The following is an 18735-nucleotide window of genomic DNA, read 5'->3' as shown; positions in this document are numbered from 1 at the left end:
CTCAAAGTGGCCTGGTGGGATAGCTGAGAGGAGGAGCGGGGAGGGGCTGTTGAGGAGCTGGGCGGGACTGTTCGGACAGTTCGGAGGCGGAGCTGCGGAGGGGCTAGTGTGGCGAGTAGCAAGGTGAGACCGGTAGGGTATCGAAGGCGCAACTGGGGCGGAGCAGGGTGGGACTGGTGAAGTGGCTGGGAGGAGGAGCTGGGGGGCTCGGGGCGAGGTGGGGGCGGAGCTACGGTGGAGAGGGGCGGAGCTGGCAAGAGGCGCAGGTCGGATCTCGGTAACCGCTTGGGGGCTGAGCAAAGGCATCTGGGTGGCGCATCTCGGTGGCGCAGACCAGCCAATGCCCTTCACAGGGGACCGGTCCTCGCCTCACTCGTAGGCAACGAAGTGGCAGCCCCAGGGTCCTCAGCGGCCTCAGGCGACCCTTAGAAGGGACCCCAGAGAACACAGAGGCGGGGAGAGGGTGTGACCTGCAGGTTGAATCCCGCACCTCCGATCTTGACGCCCAAGCAGGCTCTCCTTCCAAGCCACCCTGGGAAGGCCAGTGGGGTCCTGAGGGACGGACTTTATATGCACTTATTTTGCAGGTGAGAAGAAAAATTCCTACTCTGCCCCTCAGACCTGACAGGTGCCACACAAAGTCAACCGCCCTGTCAGAGCTGTGTCCTGCCCTCTGTCTCTCTCTCAGTCAGGGGCTCAACACACTCAGTGTCGCCCTGCTTTGTTCCTGGCGTTCCCTTACCCTCACCCTCCTTCCGCATTTGCTTGGCGACCAAATCCGGTGTCCCTGCCTCCGAAGTGCCTGATCGGAATAGATGCTCCACTTCTTGTCCCCGCTGCTACTTCCTGAGTTCAGATCTGAGGTCTGGGGCCTTTTACCTGAGCCTCCACACCGGCCTGGATGCCTCGTGTCTTTCCTCCTCCAGTGTGTCCTCCACATGCCATCAGTTCGGTTCGGTTTCTTATCTGCACACCTGTCCTCATCAATCCCATACTGAAAACACCGCTGAGCTCTATCCTCGTTAGGCCCCATCACCTGGGAGCTTTGGGAGGGCCATACAGGGGCACCAGCTCTCTCCCTCCTTATAGCCCAACACTGTTGGTCACTGCTGTGACCTCCCTGTGCTCTGAGTGCACATACTTTACCAAGACACCCTGCAGCGTGGAATGTCCACCTCCTCTTCTGGCAAGCTCTTGTCCTCCTTCCAGGCACAACTCCAGCATCCCCTTTACTGTCCCGCGCCCAAGCGTCAAACACTCTTCTCTGCTAGTTCAGGTAGCACTCTGCACCTCCCTGCGGACCTTCTTTCACTGGGCTCTTACCTCCCAGTGTTGTAACTGCTCTCCAGGAGTCTGTGGTCCCCTCCGGGGCATGGAGTTCCTTGTAAGCCGGGACTGTGTCTTACTCATTTCTTTAACCCAGGTGCTTGGGACACTGTAGTTTCTTAGTAAATGTTAGATCAACAGAGAGGGCTTCTGGGGTGCCTGAGTGGCTCAGCCAGTTGTGTCTGACTCTTGATCTCCACTTAGGTAATGATCTCACAGTTCGTGAGGTCACGTCCTGTGTAGGGCTCTGTGCTGAGAGCATGGAGCCCACTTGGGCTTTTTTTTTTCTCCATCTTTCTCTTTTCCTCCCCCACCTGTGCTCGGACTCTCTCTCTCTCTCTCTTTCTCAAAATAAATGGATAAACATTTATAAGAAACAGAGAGGACTGCTCTCTCTTCCAGTGAGCAGCACCATCTCTCTTCCAGGCAGAAGGTGGAGGAAACAGGAATCCTGGCCATGAGGTGTGGGACAGATGGTACCTTCCTGGGATTTTAGGGCTTAGGGCTGCAGAGACTCTATTTTCCAGACCACAGTTCTGTCCCCATAATACACTCCATCTGCCTTTTAGGAAGTCCTTGCCATTTTCACCATTGCCCTTTGCAATGCCTGCATCCTCAAGACATCACCCCTTCTGATCCCAGGGCACTTGCTCAGTGCAGAACTCCCTGTCCCCCATGGCAAGTCTGAGCACTTGACTTTGCTGTTTCTCCTCCTTCTCTCCAGTGACCTCCATCCACCCAGACCCCTGGCTGCAGCTGCCAGCTGACTACCCCTGTTACTCTTGGTGCTCATCACTCTGGTTCTCCCATCCTCTTTGGCCTGAATGTTCCCCTGCCTAGCTGATCCTTTGTGCTCAGTGTGATCCCTATATATCTCCTCCCCTCCTCTCCTTCTCTGAGCCTGTCACCCATTCTTTTACTTGCCAAGAGGTGCAAACCACACTATGGAAAATGTTGCTGCCCCCCGCCCCCGCTCCATGTGCTGCTTTGACTTTGAGGCCCAGAGAGGCTTCCAGTTTGCTCCTGCCATGTGTTTTGTGGCACCACTGGTCTGGGACCAGCTTGAGCCAAACCCCTTGCTCCCCTCACATAGTTATTGGCAGGTCTGGTTCCTCCTCTCTGATGTACCTTTTGACCATCTCTCTATTGGTTTGCTTGCATTTTTCGTGCTGAGTTGGGGGAGCTCCTTTTTTATGAAAAAAATTTTAAGTTTATTTGAAAGAGAGAGTGAGAAAGCATGAGCTGAGGAGAGGCAGAGAGAGAGAGAGAGAGAATCCCAAGCGGCTCTGTGCTATCAGCACTTCGCCTGACATGGGGCTCGATGTAACGAACTGTGAGATCGTGACCTGAGCCAAAATCAAAAGAGTTGGACGCTTAACTGAGCTACCCAGGTGCCCCGTGGGAGCTCCTTTTTAAGTAAAATCTTTTTTTTTTTTTTTTTAAATTTTAATGATTTATTTATTTCTGAGAGAGAGAGAGACAGGCAGCATGAGCAGGGGAGGGTCAGAGAGAGAGGGAGATACAGCATCCGAAGCAGGCCCCAGGCTCTGAGCTGTCAGCACAGAGCCCGATGCGGGGCTCGAACCCACAAACCGTGAGATCATGACCTGAGCTCAAGTCAGACGCTTAACCGACTGAGCCACCCAGGCGCCCCAAGTAAAATCTTTTTAAGTAGGCTCTACACCCAACCTGGAGGTTGAATTCCTGACCCTGAGATCAAAAGACACATTGAGGGCCCTTTTTGAAGTCTGGATACTAAATTCTGCCTTGGTTGTATGTGTTTCAGATTCCTCCTGCTACCCCTCAGCCTGGTTTCCTCCTCTCTTTGCAGGCCTGCTTTGGACTCCGCATTTGCATGGACACTGAATTGTAAGTGACCCCAAAGTTCAGGGAGCGCCCAGGGCACTTCCCGCTAGGGGCTGCCATCCACCCCCAGCCCTGCCACCTGAGATAAGCAGCCCCCAAGAGGAGGTGCCAGTGTGTCCAGCACTCTGCCCATATGAGAAAAGGCTCCTTCTTTCTTCTGTACTTTCCTTGGCTACTGCTTGGCTTTAGTTCCATGCCTTGGACTCACACAGACCGAGCACTTGGGCAGCTGTATGGCTGTGGAAAGACAGAGAGCCTTATTTCTTCTGCTCCAGCACCCCCAGATTTTTTTAACCTCCAGATCCTCATCTGTCCTGTTTCCAAGATACACACTCCCCTAGCTCCCCTTCTCTCTGCCCCTGGGCAACTCTGTTTGGCTGTGTCCCTCTCAACATGGCCCAGATCAAGTGGGCCTGCCTGAGAACCACCTACTTTTGGTTTTGTTTAAATGACACTCCAAGTCCATGGGAAGAAGCTGCACCTTGGGGAACCTGCCAACACCAGTGGGCTACTTTGATGTCACTGGTTAGGTCTGGGGCCTGCACACAGAATGTGACATAACCCACTTGGAACCTTGGGAGTTGGTGTGAACTTCTGGCATCCTCCACCCTTGTATTTACATTACAGCTTATTATATCAACTTTAATTGGGGGTGGGGAGATGCTCATTTCCAAGTTTCCGTCACTCCTGAGCTCTTCAGCATTACCTGGAGGCAAGAAGATTCATAATTTGGGCACACTTTCCTAGATCTTTCTCTGTGTTTTTTCTGTACTCCATTGAGTTCATGCTGTATTACCATTTTGTCTTGTATTTTTTTTCACTTAACATTAAGTATTCTTCCATGCTCTGAAAGGTTCCTCAGAAGACATTTCACTAACCTCTGCACCTCATCCTGGAGTATATCGGATTCCAGACTTTCCCCACTCAAGACCAACTGACAGATGCTCAGGGATAGCCCAGCATACCTTGGACCCAATGACATTCTCTGCTCAGAAGGTCCAGCATAGGGGTTCCTCCTGAAGCAGATTTGGAGACAGAGTTTATTGAGTCTCTCATATCAGTTTCAGGTTGGACACTGTGCCCAATAGCCTTGAACTGTGGTGATCCTGTTTCCCAGTATTCATTCACCCAGTGCATAGCCAGAGGTCCCTTTGGGAAGGGCTCATTCCAGTATCTACTTGCCATGGTGCTGTGGTGTCCTTCCATCTGGTGGCCTGGCTGCTTCCCTAGTCCATGGTTCTGATGCCAGCAGGCCAAGTATGAGGACTCAGAGGGATCCTGCAGGACTAGCCAGGAGGATCTCTGGCTGCATGCAGAATTGAAATCAAATGTGAGCTAGCAGGAGGTGAAAGCAGAGTTTATTGAAGATAGAAAGTGCAAGAACAGAATGTTTGGGAGACTCTAGAAGGAAAGGAGGGAGTCTTGTCTTTGTCTGGGGTCTGGGGTTTTTATTGAGGTCTGGTGTATGTGTCCCCTCAGGCATCCAGGAACCCATTAGAACAAAGGGTCCAAGTGTCATTCTTTAGACCCAGGAGCCTTGGCATTGAGATGTCTAGCACTGGTGGTCTGGAACAGGCATATGGCAGCTTCATCTGGTCATTGTCGTCTGGTACTTCCTTGCATGTTACCTACTCTAGAGAAATCATTAATTCCTGTCTCTTACAAGGAAGACATACGCTGTTTGCATTATGAGACGTGTAAAGTTGGGGCATAGGTCCTAGCAAGAATAGAAGCAGGAAAAGGAGAAAAAGCAGATTTTTATGGAGTCCTTCAGTTTCCTGTCTCAGCTTCAAGTCTCAGAACTGGCTCAGGGGCAGAATTGGGGCAAGGGATCATGACTTGTTTATTGGGGTGGCTGGACTCAGCCTCTTACTGTCTGTTCTTGCTCGTTTGCAATTCCATTTGAGGGTGTACCTTGGCCAGTTGCCTATCCATTATGTTGCTAGGAAGGTCTCCACCTCCACCACTCTGTGGGTCAGGCCTCCTGGTCAGTGATGTCTGTGATCATGAGTCCCTGGCTTCTGGCCATTTGATGCCACCCCAAGGCCTCTGCTGCAGTCCTGGTGGGCAGAGGGGTGGGAGCGTTACTCCCTTTCCTCCCTGACCAGGCCTGATATGCCCTGCCTGTGCTGTATGGTGGCTTCACTCCGGTTGAGGGCCTAGCAGTAGGCTGCCCATCTCTTCCTGCTTTTCCTGGGACTCTTCTGGTTGGAGCATGGTGAGTTCTGTAGCAAACTAAGATGGTTGGTCACCATGCCTCCTAGGACGGAGGGCACCTCTGGGGAAAGACTCGGGTAATGTTTTGCTCCCTCGGAGCTATGCTGGATGTCCTAGCTCTTTATTATGGGAAAGGGTGGGCCGCTGCCAAAGTCAAGTTTCAGAGACCTCTGTGGAGTCTGGCTCTTCCTCTAAATGCCCTTCCCTGTTTCTTCTGTTAGGGATGCAGGTGTCCCCAAGTAGGCTTCTGATGTTGGTGTGACAGGCCTGCCTTAGTTGAGCCTCCAGCCATCTTTGAAGTTCAGCCATTCCTATCATATCCTGAGTTTGACCTTTGGCCACTGCCTGAGATGGGGGCTACTTTGTAAGCTACCAAGGAAACTCTGGGGCTCCCCCTTCAGTTTCAGCTTGTTAATCACCCTAAGCTTCTCATCACCTGTGAGCCACTAGTGCAGAGGAGTCACCTCCATCCATTCCCATCATCCTTAAGGTTGTCATTCTCATACATTCCACATACCTGGATCTTCTCACCTGCCAGGAAATTACTCTCCACCTGCCAGCTCAGCAAAAAGTTCTAAGGTGAAAGTTTTAGTGGCTGGACTGTCTCCTTGTGCCTGGGGCTATCTGCACACCACCTGTCCTCCGAGATGGGTCCTCATTACCAGTGGGGCAGGTGAAGAGTAATCCCATATCTAGACCCCATCTTACCACCTTCTTTTTGGACCACTCTGGAACCAACAGTGTCAGATTAAGTCCTTCAGGGAGCTGACCCCAAGAGGAAGTTAGGAATGTCAAAGACTGATTGGGGTCTAACACCCACTAAAGGAATAGAGAGGAAGCAGGGTTGGGCAGGGTGTTCCTTCAGATGGGATGCCCACCTGACAGTCTACCAGTCCACCAGGGAGCTGCAGAGCAAGGATTATCATTCTAGGGTCAGCATCCTGCCAGTGTGGTCAGGCTCTCACAGTGCCTGAGGCCATGAAACCCACACTGAATGGATGAGTCTACACCTAATAGTGCCTGAGGAATGGGTGTAAGCTAAGCAATGTAGGGTACCATCTGCTTTTGCCCAGGCGCCACCACGCTCTACCCTGTGGCTGGCTTGGTCATAGGTGGTTTGGCCTCTTACTGTACATCAGATGCCTGCTGAGTTAGGAAGGGCCTTTGCTAACCAGGTATCTGTTAGGATTGGTGTAAACCTAGGCTGATGGGAGAAAGCAGATCTGGGTACAGAACATAGGAAGGCAAAGCATATATAAATCAGTAGACACCCACTTTGTAAGAGGCTCCTTGAAAGTGTGCACTGTGTGTTACTCAGAGCTGAGAGGAGGCAACTTCCAGGCAGACCTGTATGCTCTGGAGCCTGAAACAAGGCAGAATGAGGTGCAGTCAATGGGAATGGGAAGAAACTACTAACTTATGGAGAAGGGCTGGGTCTTGAAGGCAGATAGGGGCTTCTTAGGTAGGAAGTGGGAGAAGGGCTGCTGGAAAGGGCCAGATACCTGCTGGGAACTGAAAGAAGGTTCTTGGCTGGAGCAGACACATTTATGGAGCGCCTCCAGCCTGGCACCATCAATTGAGGTCTGCTGTACAATTTTTGGCATAGGAGTTTGAGAGATTTTGATACGCTGTGAAGTGGCATTCAATGCTCATAGAGGGAAGTGTGTGCACATGCGCGTGTGTGTGTGTTTGTGTGCGCACGTGCAGGCATGTGTAAAGCTCCCTAGATGTGGCTGGTCAGGCTCCTGTCCTCCACGGAGGGAACATAGCAGGAAGTCCAGTGTCTGTCCTATGGTTACAAAGCTGGGATTGATCTGTGACACTCCCACTACTACAGTGTGAGCCCAAAAGAATCACTTTACCTCTCTGAGCCTCAATTTCCTCATCTGAAAGATTTGTATAATATAAAAATCTAGCCCTAAGGTGTAATATTTTCCAGTTTACCTCATGGGGATGAGGATGAGACGAGCTAATAATGTGAGAGCAATCTGTAAACCATAAAGCATTCTGCTAGTAATAGGAGTTGAAGAGGCATCTCTTCCCAAGAAGGCTTTGCCAAGTAAGAAAGAGTGTGGGGGTGCTGCTGACCTGTGGCTTGAAGCCTGGTGATAGGATATGGGCAGACACTGAAAACTCCCTAGCTTGTAAAAGAGGAGGAAGAGCAGTAATACCATTGGCCCCCAGTTCTAAAGCTTCTATAGGATGTGGCCTGGTTGGGGTCTTGGGTGCTGTGTGTGGATCTTGACTGGAGATGTATAGTGGTGCCTGGGACTAATGGAGAGGTATTGTGAACCTATTTGGACTGACGGTGTTTGAGAACTGAGGCCTATATCAGTGCCGGGAATCCATAAAGCTGGGAGCCTCTTTCCAGCTGTGTGGGAGTCAATGTCAGCCTGCTGCCTCAGGTAAGACAGGTCTAAGATCTGCTACCCACAATTCTGTTACCCATAAAGCTTCGGTAACTGGAAGTGTTTCCATAAGCTTGACCTAAACTCTTCTGGTGGTAAAACAAAAAATGGATGGCATGAAGCTATTTAGAGAATCCTGAATTTTCTTTATTTCTTTTATTCTTTATTTGTCTTATTATTAACCCTGGGTATTAATAGTCACATGTTTTCCTACACTGACGTCCATGTGTTTGCTACCCCTTGCAAGGGTGTCACTGACAAATGGTCTGTGGCCCTGTCACCTTTCTGAATTCTGATATTCATCTGACCCGAGGCTTTTGATGAGGCATTGTGCACATGTGATACTAACACCAGTAAGAGGCAACATTTGTTGAGGATTTATAGGGGGCCAGAGTTCCTGGATGTATGTCCTTCCTCCAGCCTTCAGCCAGCAGGGACGCCCTTCCCAGGACTGTGGCCCTCCCTGGGTCAACCTGGATGGCTGGATACCTCACCTCCTACCATACTGCACTATGATGGGAAATCTCATTTGGTACCAAGCACAGTTTTCTGTGGTGGAAATGGGATGAATGCAGAGCTCAAAATAGGAAGGCCCCGTGGCAAGCATGTATGTACACTAGTCGTTTATGTCATGTACAGTCTGCCCGCCATCTTGCTTCAGGAGAGTCTCACAGTGTGGCCACCAGAGCCTGGGCCCACTCCCATGACTCAGGGGTAGTGTGATTCGGAGTCTGATTTTGAGAGAAAGGTGATGACCAAGGCAGATGCCCGAGTGCTTCCTCCACAGCTCTTTGCCAGCATCAACAGGGAAGCATGGCTAGAGGAGAGGGGCAGAGAGGATGCCACACAGCCTGCACTGGTTACTCTTGCCCAAGCCTCTGCCCAAGGAGTCCGTTGGTTCTCTCTGGACAGGATGAAAAGATGCCAGAAAGCAGCTTGCTGAGGCTGGTCTTCAGTAGTCTTGTTTTCGTTCATTGTCTCCATTTTTTTCTTGAAGAATTTTTCCCCCATCACCTGGAGGTGTCTTGACTAGCGACCTTATGTCTTGCAGCTGACATAGGTGAACATTAAGGAGGCAAGGAGGTTAGGTGAGGCCAGGCACCATGGAGGCTGAAGCAGGCAGCATGGGGCCTGGCGTGGCGTGAGTGCCTGCCACAGGGGAATGCCTCGCAGTCACACGTTTGTTCGTTGTCTTCCTCTTCACCAAATCAGTAAGTGAGAGAGCACGTCTGGAGTCCTGTCTTTGTCAGTGACAAGCTGTGTGACCTTAGCTCACTTCCATTTCCTTCTCATGTAAAGTGAGGATACCAGAACCCACACCCGTTGTTGGGACATAAACTCCAGGCAGTGCCATACAATTCTCACTCACCACATATTCAGTGACTAATGATATTATCATTGGAATTCATTTGGGCCCTGAGTTCCCAAGTCCATGTTTTCCCTGAGCAAAATTAGGGTTTTCTGCCAGCCCAACATCTGGAAGCTCTCTCTTGCCTGCCCATGCAGCTTCTGTGCCTCAGTGACCCTCCATGTACCCTCGTTGCCTGTGAGGACATGCAATAATCACCCTCACAGCACAAGGCTCAGTCAGCAGCCCAGACCAGGGCCCTGGCCTGGGTCAGTCTGTGGCAGTGTGGCATCATGGCTAAGAGACCAGAGTTTAAGTTCCAGCCCTGTTGGCTGTGAGACCTTGAGACAGTGAAGCCCCTTCTCCAAACCTCTGTCTGAACATCTGTGTGCTGGCGCTAATAAAAAGCATGCACGATCCCTGGGGCAGCAGTGAGGACTTAATGAGTTAAAAAGGCTCAAATGGATTTGGTGCACAAAGCTGTTATGGGAAAGAGATGCAAGACAGTGGTGCTGGCATCTTTTGTCTGACTTGACCCCTTGCCAGCCAACATGGCACGAGAAGGGCTGCTGCCACCCCACCGCCAGCCCGCCGTCATATCCCTCTGGGAACTTACTCTTTAAGCAGCTTGTTGTGGAGGTTGAAGACCAGTTACACAGGAAATGGAAAACCAGGATTCCCCTGATCTTAGTACCATGAAAGGCATACGCGGCAAACGCCACATGTGCTCCCTGGAGCCTGGCTGGCATCTAGACAGGCATCACTGAGTGAAGGCTGAAGCCCCCCCCCCTGCCATGCCACGGGCTGTGGCTTTGTAACTGGAAATGTTTTGCTGGCCCAGATGGCATCTCTGTGAAGTTCACGAGCCATGGTATGAGGCTCAGGTGAGCCGGCGATTGCTGCAGTTGTGCCCCATCGGGGCTGGAGCTGGGGGAGGCCAGGATCTGGGCCTCCATGGGCTAGAGTCCAGCCAGGCAAGCGTAGCCTGCTACACACAGCCCCTGTTCACTGAGTGCCTGCTGGAGGCTGGGGAGGGGCACCAGCTGGTCCCTGTGGGATTCGCACTTCCAGCAAGCCCAGGGAAGGTTAGCAGTGGGCTAGGTCTACACCGTGGACCTGGGATTGAAGTCAGCTCTGTCTGATGGCAGAGCCCATGCTCTTGTGACTGTCCCGTCTTATGCCCACTCAACACACTGTCACTCAAGGGGAAGGACTGGGACTTATGAGGCTTTGCCCCTGCCCAGGATTCAAAGGCTGCCCTTGGCCTCCAAGACTCAATGGAAAGAAATCCCAACTTTGAGGACTTTTGAAAACTTTAAATGTGAACAACACATATCCTTTAAGAATCCCCTTTGAAAGTATGCCTTCCACCCCTGAGTGTTTTTATTGGTCCCTTAGAGACCCTTAGAGAAGTTTCTCAGCTTGACAGACTCTGTAATGATGTTACAGACATATCGCATCACACCAGTTCCACAAGTGATAACAGCCACTACTTCCCAAATGGCACATCTTGTCAAGTAAAAAACAGATGGCTGCATGTGGCATAGAGGAACATCATGTCTTGGTAAAGACAGAACTGAAATTCTTAGTAAGCAGGTCATCCCTTTTAGTACCTGCCCTTGTGTCATAGCAAACAAAGGCTAGTTCTCCTCATCAAACGAGCAAGGTTGCTCTCTTACTACCTTTTTTGATGTCAGCTCCTAACTTCATAAGGGCATTGTCTAACAAGGCACATGGTAATTGGGTGCAACTCTGAAGATTTCTTCTATGTTTCTGTTTTTATCCCTTGATAAAACATATTTCAAGCCATCTTTAGCTGTTCCTTCTATTGATGCATCGATTCACGCCTGAGGTGTTTCATAAGGGCACCAGGAGAAGGGCCCCCTGAGGCACACCGCCAAAGCTTTACAGTGTTTCTTTCCCACTCTGACTTGTCCTCTGGCTTTGACTTCAGAAGTACAGGGGGCGATGGGAGCTGTCTTGGAAATCCAGCTGTGGGCCTCCCTTTGCAAGAAGCATCTGCTTGTCAGAGCCTGAGAGTGCAAGCTGGCAATGCCTGGTGACATCGGGGCTTTGCCTGCAGATCCAGCGACCAGAAGTGCCTCTCCTGGCACAGAAGGCCTTCTACCAAGAGAGTCCTTTTTTATTCCAAAAGAGCTTTCATTGTTTCCCTTCCCTGAGGTTCTTTGTAAAACTGGATCTGGGAGCAGAAATCCTCCCTAAATCTAAGAGGAACCAGGAAAAGGGAGGAAGGGAAGTGACCAAATGTAAACTCATCTAGATGAATGCAACACAAATGAAAAAAGAACCAGTCATATCTCAACTGTAAAACAATGCTTACAAAGGTTTGATTAAGCATTTCTGTTTTACTTATCTTGTTTTAAGCTCATGCTGTACAAAAAATACATACTTTTGAGGAAATGAATCACCTAGGAAGCAGTGCTAGCCAATACTGGTACTTGAGCGACACCTGGTGGAAGCTTTTAGAAATGCTCTGCTTCCTGGCTCTGACAGCAGGAGGGTTGCTTGCTCCAAGCCCTGCCTGACCACCCAACTGGGGCTGAGCTGGTGGGATCAGTGAATAGCAAGATGGAAAAGTCTTGGTTTGAAAATAAATAGAGAGGAGAGGGAAGGGGGATAGGAGGGGAGGGAAGATGAGGGAAGGGAAAGCTTGCTTACAGGATAATGCAAGATGTCCAGAGGCAAATGGGACTGTAACTAACCCCTTCCATATGAGAGAATCCGCTCACTGTACAGTCCTTGGCACAGAGTGTGACCCAGGGTAGAGCTCAGCAACTGTCAAGGCTGCCATGATGCCCAGCCCTTCCTCTACCCCACTTGCTCCACAGGGCTTCTACTTGACAGAAACAGATGTCGGTTGTGATCTGATTCACTTTCACCCCTTTGAGCCCCCAGCCAGGAGCCAGGCTGTTGCCACTGCATCACAGACCTCAGGGCAGCCCAGATGCATCCCTGTCCATCCGGCACTCCTTGGGCCGTTGGAGAACAGACTTCCAGAACAGCCTCATACTGGAGACTGCCACTTCTGAGAACGGGGCCCTTGGTGCCCAGCATATTTGGTGGCAGTCAAAGCCCACATCAGGCTCCTCAGAACCATTTCACATGCCCCCAGAGACCAAGGCCCTGCCCGCCTCTCTGTACGGGGTTGAGAGAGCCCTTCTTGCAGTCAGGCCAAGTACAGCCTGGGCCGCTCCACCTTCTCATCCAGGTAATTCTGATCATGCTTCTCATTCCAGTCATCCTCTGAAACCCAGTAAGCAGTGCTAGCACCAGGGATACAGCAGTGAGTAGAAGGGGCGGAGCCTGCCCTCAAAGAGTGCCCACCTGATGGTCCTGGGTCTGGAATGAAAGCTAAGCCTTGAACTCTCCCCTGAATCCTCACCCTTGGGCTGTGCCAAGGTATTGGGTAGTATTTACCAACTTAATGATATGTGCTGCCCTGAGCCCCGAGAGTTAGGGTCAACGGTGGGAGTGCAGTAGAAGCCCAAGGGCAAGGGACTTGTGGTCTCTTGCTGGACTATCCCCTGGAAAGTGCACCAAGTCCTAGAATTACCCCGACACTGGATCTGCATGGCTCAGCTGCAGAAGTGCCTGAGGCAGCCCCTCCCCCAGCTTCCTGTGGCACTAAAGTGGCCTGGAAAAGTGGCTGTATATACCTGTTCCCTAAGAAGGGCATGGAAATTGTGTGTGTGTGTGTGAGAGAGAGAGAGAGAGACAGAAAGAGAGAGAGGCTCCCTCCAGTGAATGTCACAGTGGAAAGTAGTTGGACTGCATACCAGGTTAGGCTGATGCCTCTTTGGAAGCTAGCATGAAGGAATGCTGTCTCAGGGACAGATGTGATTGTACATTGCAATGGATGCTGACATGGACAGTTACCAAAGACAAGGATCAAATGTGCTTCCTCGCTTTGTCTCCAAATGCCATGAAACTCTGCCTCACAGAATTTAGGTGATAGCCTAGGGACAAGAAGGAGAAAATCCTGAATTGCTTGATAATGATATTTGGTAATTAGTAAGAAAATCCCAAAATAACTGTAAAAATGTGGAATTGACTAGGTTAAGATTTCTGTTATGGAATTAAGGCTCAAGAAAGACAGGGTTCTTCTGTGGTAGCCAGAGGTATAAATATCCCTCAATATATAGCTTCCTACTTCTGTAGTGTACATGTCCTTGTATAATCGCCTCCCTTGGTCCTTGTATGGACAAAATTCACTACTTATAAACAACAGAATATAGCAAAGGTGAAAGGATTTTGCAGATATAATTAAGAACCCTAATCAGTTGACTGTTAGTTAATCAGATTATCCTGGGTGGGTCTGACCTAGTCAGATGAGCCTTTCAAAAGAGGGCCAGGCCTCCCCTGAAATTAGAGCCATTCCCTGCTGGCCTTGAAGTAGACTACCATGTTGTGAGAGCACCTATGAGAGGGTCATCTGGCAAGGAACTGTAAGCAGTCTCTAATGTCTGAGAGTGGCCCAGGGCCGATGGCCAGCTAGCAAACGGGACCTCAGTCCTACATCCACAAGGAACTGAATTCTGCCAACAGCAGGGGAACCCAGAGCCTCAGATGAGAATACAGCCCCAGCATATTGACTGCAACTTTGTGAAACTCTGAGCAAAAGTTCCAGCTAAGCTGCACCCAGGCTTGTAACCTATGGAAACTACAAGGTAATAGATGAGTGCTGTTTATGGCCACTAAGGTTATGGAAATTCGCTGCCCTGCATTTTTGGTCCCTCTGTCTCACTCATGGAGGACTCAGGCACTCAGCTCATAGGCTTGCTTAGCACCCTGAGTCCCGCTATCATCCTGGGTGACTTCCGTGTCTACCTGGCCAGCCTGTGCCCCTTGCAGACCCTGGACTTAATTCCTTACCTCTGACAACCTCTCTTCCTCTGCACCTCCCCCCATATGCAATGCCATATCCTAGGCTTTCTTGTCATCAGAATCTGCTTCACTTCAACATCTTAAACTTTAGGATCCCAGTGTAACCAAAGGCAGTTCTCTTATACCTTCAGTCTTAACCACTGTCACCTGAACTGCTCTGTTGCCAGCCCTCTCCACTTGTTGTCCCTTTTGTCCTACTGCTGCTACTTCCTGCCCAACAAAACACATGTGCGCGTGAGTGCGCGCGCAGACACACACACACACACACACACACACACACACACACCAGAATTGTGTCACCTGCTGTGTGTAATTTTCTACCTCAGCTGACCTGCACAGCCTATCAGTCTCATTATGTTTGAAATGTGCTTAAATTGTATTAGTTTTATGGGCTGCTGTGACTAAGTACCACAAGCTAGGTGGCTTAGAACAACAGAAATTTATTGTCTTACAGTTCTGGAGGTTAGAAGTCTGAAATGTAGGTATTGGCTGAGCCATACTTCCTCTGAAACTAGTAGGGAAGGATCCTTCCTTGCCTCTCCCAGCTTCTGGTGGCATACTGGCAAGTTCTGCCATTCCTTGGCTTGGAGATGCACCAGTCTAATCCTCCACATTCATGCGGACATGTTCCTTCTGGGTGTGCCTGTATTTGTGTCCAAATTTCCCTTTTTTGTGAGGACATCAGGCAGATCATTGTCCCGCCTTAGTGACCTCATTTTAACTTGATTATCTCATCAAGATCCTATTTCCAAATAAGGTCATATGCTAAGATCTTGGGGGTTAGTACTCCAACAGATCTTTTTTGGTGGGATGGGTGGGTGTGGGGGTACAAAACTCAACCCATAACAGAAGTCAAAGAGAACAAAAAGCATTTAATACAAGGCAGAGGGCCTGTGCCATATCCCTCATCACTCGTATTGTCATTTTCAATGTTACTAGTTTCAGTTCTTCTGGTAGTTTGCCTATATCTGTGTAAACACTATGCTTATATCTATATCAACTTTTTATGTTAACGTTAGACATTCTCAACTGACTTCCTGCTGTGATAGATGAGACTATAGTTCACTCATCCTTTCCTCTTATGTACATATTTTAAACTTTTGACTATGGTAATTGATCAAACACATGCAAAAGTACATAAAATAGTATACTAACGCTCAGTGCTCATCACTGAAATTTATCAGTTATTGACTCATGACCAATTTCATCCCTCCCTACCATTTTCCCTTCTCTTAATATATAGATATGTCACTATTTCTAGGTTTTCTATTGGGTACTTTTTATCTATAAATAATATCCCTATACCTTTCTTTCTCTTCCCATCAACTGGCGACAATAGCTATTGGTTTTCTACTTTGGAATGGTCATATTAATGTGCCTATACTTCCCTCCACTTCTCTTCCTCCCTTCCTACTCTCAACTTTCTGGCAATTGTTGCAGGTCAGGTTTCCAGGGATGCAGGCTCTAATATGGAGATTAATTTGCAGGGGTTTCTTAGGGAGTTCTCCCAGGATCAACACCTGTTGAAGGGAAGAGATTGGATGGATGGAGAAGGTGTGCTGTGATGTAGTCTCAAAAGAGGCTTTGGCGACTACCATGGAGAGCTCCAAAGCTGGGGTAGCCTTGCAGAGATGTGGATGTGGGCTTCCCGAGTACTGATGTGACTTAGTTGAGGTGACTGTATTTATCCCACGCCATTCCTAAGGAGGGCTGACAGCAACTGACAGCCCTCAAGCCAGCTAGGGAAATTAGAATTTTGGTTTTAAGGGAGTTCTGAGCAGCACATCACAGCACCACCACAGATGTGTTTGTACTTTTCCATTGTCCATTGCTCTTTAACCATAATTAAGTCTTCTGGGCTTTGTTACAGATTGATTCTCAAAGTTGGAAAGCAAACAGCTGTGCATATTATGAATATGATCATATTATTCATTACAGTGCAATGTAGGGTTAGGATTCCATTTCCATTTCTTTTTTTAATTGAAGTATAGTTGACATGCAATGTTATATTAATTTCAGGTATATAACATAGAAATTCGACAATTCTATACATTACTCAGTGCTTGCCAAGATCATTGTAGTCACCATCTGTCATTATGCAAGGTATTACAATATAATTGACTATATTCCCCATGCTGCACTTTTCATCTCTGTGACTTATTTTATAAGTGGAAGCTTGTGTCTCTTCATCTACTTCACCTGTGTTACCCCCCACCCCCTTCCCTCTAGTGACCACTAGTTTGTTCTCTGTATTTAAGACACTGTTTCAGTTTTTATTTCATTTGTTTGTTCATTTGTTTTGTTTCCATTTCCATTTCTATAGTTAGTCATGACCGCCTTGCTGCTCAAATGACAATGTTCAAATAGAGTCTTCTCTTTTATATCTTTTACTCTTTGTCCCAAATCTTATCGCATTCTCTCTTGTGTGATCTTAAACCATGACTTTCTTTTATAGTTTTTGTTTTTCCTGGAGTTTCTGACTGAATTTTTATTTGTGGATGGGAGAAGGAACATATACCTTCTTATAGCCATAGCCCTTATATCTTTTAATTTCTTCTTCTATATATGTCTTAAAAATCCCTCCCATTCTTACTGAAGGTCGCTGACTTCCAGTTTGAATTGCTTGCTTAATATCTGGGCAGAGACTTTTAGAGACTTGTTTTGCTTTAGGTACTCTATGCTTTTGGCATATACTTGAGTTCTTCCAGTGTCTCAGTTACATTATCTACTAGATGAAATTATTTTCATAAAATTATTTATTTCTTGGAAATTTTCCTCCTGGAGTCTCTAACCTTCTGTTTCAGTCAAGACTGGTTACCATCTAGGTCTGCTACAGTTGTCATGCTGGAGATTTTCCTAAATGAATATACACGTGTGTGTGTGTGTGTGTGTGTACACATATATGTGTGTATATGTGTATATATATTAATAATATAATTACATTTAATGTAATTAATACATATAATTGCCTAGTTTTATATATATATATGTTTATCAGATATGGTCGTGGTACTAATGGTAGTGTTCTTCTATACTTCCTTCAGTTGCTGTAGTGTATCCTCAAGAAGCCTTCTAAGAAAAGGCTGAGTAGGAGATAAGTTTTTGAATTCTTGCATGTCTAAAAAAATCTTAATTCTCTCCCTTGTTTGACACTCTGGCTATGTATAAAACTTCATGCTGAAATTTGATGTAGTTTTTAAATCTCTGAATGCTTTTAGAATCTTTTCTGTGCCTTGGTGCTCTGAACTCGTACAAAACTATGCATAACCTTGAGTATGTTTTCATTCATTGTGCTAGGAACTCAAAGAAGTCATAACAGTCCAATTTTTTCTTTAGCTATGAAGTTGTTTTTCAAATATGTGTTTAATAATTCCCTCCTGTCCATTTTTTTTCTTTTCCATTTCTATAATTTAGGAAGGTGTTGGTCATCATAACTGACTCATACTCTGTTTAATATTTCCTAGGCTGCATTTTATCTATTGTATTGAGGCCTAGTATACAGTGAGGTGTACAAATCTTAAGTGTAGACCGTATTTTTTTTTCATATGTACTCATGTCATCACTAGTTAGATAAAACATTAGAACATTCCAGCACCCCTGCAGATGTCCTCATGCCCCACCCCCTGATCAGCACCTTCCCCAAAGGTAACCACCATTCTAACCTTATCACCAGAGATTAGTTTTGCTATTCTAGAACTTCATATATATGTAATTGCATACCATGTACTTTTTTATGTCTGGCTACTTTCAATCAAAATATTTTTGGGGATCCTGGGTGGGTCACTCAGTTAAGCATCTGACTTCGGCTCAGGTCATGGACTCTGTATCTCCCTCTCTCTCTGTTTCTCCCTTGCTTGCTCGCTTGCTCTCTCTCTCTCAGAAATAAATAAGCATAAAAATTAAAAAATAAAACAAAATATTTTTATAATTCAACTGTGTTGTTGCACGTACTGGCAGTGCATTCTATTTTATTGCTGCACTGTATTCCATTTGGTGATTATACCAGAGTTTGTCCATCCAAATCACTGCATACTGTTGAAGGAGCTCTGGGTTGCTTTGAGTTTGGGGCTGTTACAGATAATGCTACTGTGAATTGTATGTGTCTTTTGGTGGCCATGAGTACAGTCACACAGTTTGAGTATATGCACCGGCGTGGCATCGCTGCTTCATAGGTAGACACGCATTCAGCTTTAGCCTTACTAAATACTGCCACCAAGTTTTCCAAAGCAGTTGTAGCAATTAGCACTGCTACAAGCAAGTGGGAGAATTTGAAGTGCTCCATGTTCTTGTCAGCACTGGGTGCTGTCCTTTCCTGTATTTCTGTTCTATATATTTTTTAATGTTTATTTATTTTTGAGAGGGAGACACACAGCACAAGCAGGGTAGGGGTAAAGAGAAAGGGAGACACAGAATTGGAAGCAGGCTTCAGGCTCTGAGCTGTCAGCACAGAGTCAGCACAGAGCCCGACACAGGGCTCATTCTCAAGAACCATGAGATCGTGACCTGAGCCAAAGTTGGATGCTTAACCGACTGAGCCACCCAGGTGCCCCTAAGTTCTTTTTTTGTTTTGTTTTGTTTTGTTTTTTTGTTTTAGGCAATTTCTACACCCAGCATGGGGCTCAAACTCAGGATCCTGAGATCAAGAGTCTCATGCTCCAGCAACTG

At 47.7% G+C, this 18735-nt stretch overlaps 1 protein-coding gene across 2 annotated transcripts in view; it reads left to right on the top strand.

Annotated features, from left to right (window-relative positions):
• Window positions 1–69: 69 nt before the first annotated feature.
• IDS (iduronate 2-sulfatase) overlaps window positions 70–18735 on the top strand; it is a 46397-nt gene continuing 27731 nt past the window's right edge. Inside the window, exons 1-3 of one of the 2 annotated variants that reach the window (XM_039225174.1) lie at window positions 70–123; window positions 380–587; window positions 3113–3195. In XM_039225174.1, coding sequence (XP_039081105.1) covers window positions 571–587; window positions 3113–3195 — 100 coding nt within the window. In that variant the 5' untranslated portion in view covers window positions 70–123; window positions 380–570. The remainder of the gene's footprint in view (window positions 124–379; window positions 588–3112; window positions 3196–18735) is intronic. The other variant, XM_039225175.1, reaches the window with a different exon arrangement.

Source organism: Hyaena hyaena, unplaced genomic scaffold (genome assembly GCF_003009895.1).
Source record: "Hyaena hyaena isolate Hyena2069 unplaced genomic scaffold, ASM300989v1 scaffold_1955, whole genome shotgun sequence".
NCBI lineage: Eukaryota > Metazoa > Chordata > Mammalia > Carnivora > Hyaenidae > Hyaena > Hyaena hyaena.
The sequence above is the reverse complement of the archived record's forward strand: the minus strand, read 5'-3'. Positions and strand labels throughout refer to the sequence as shown.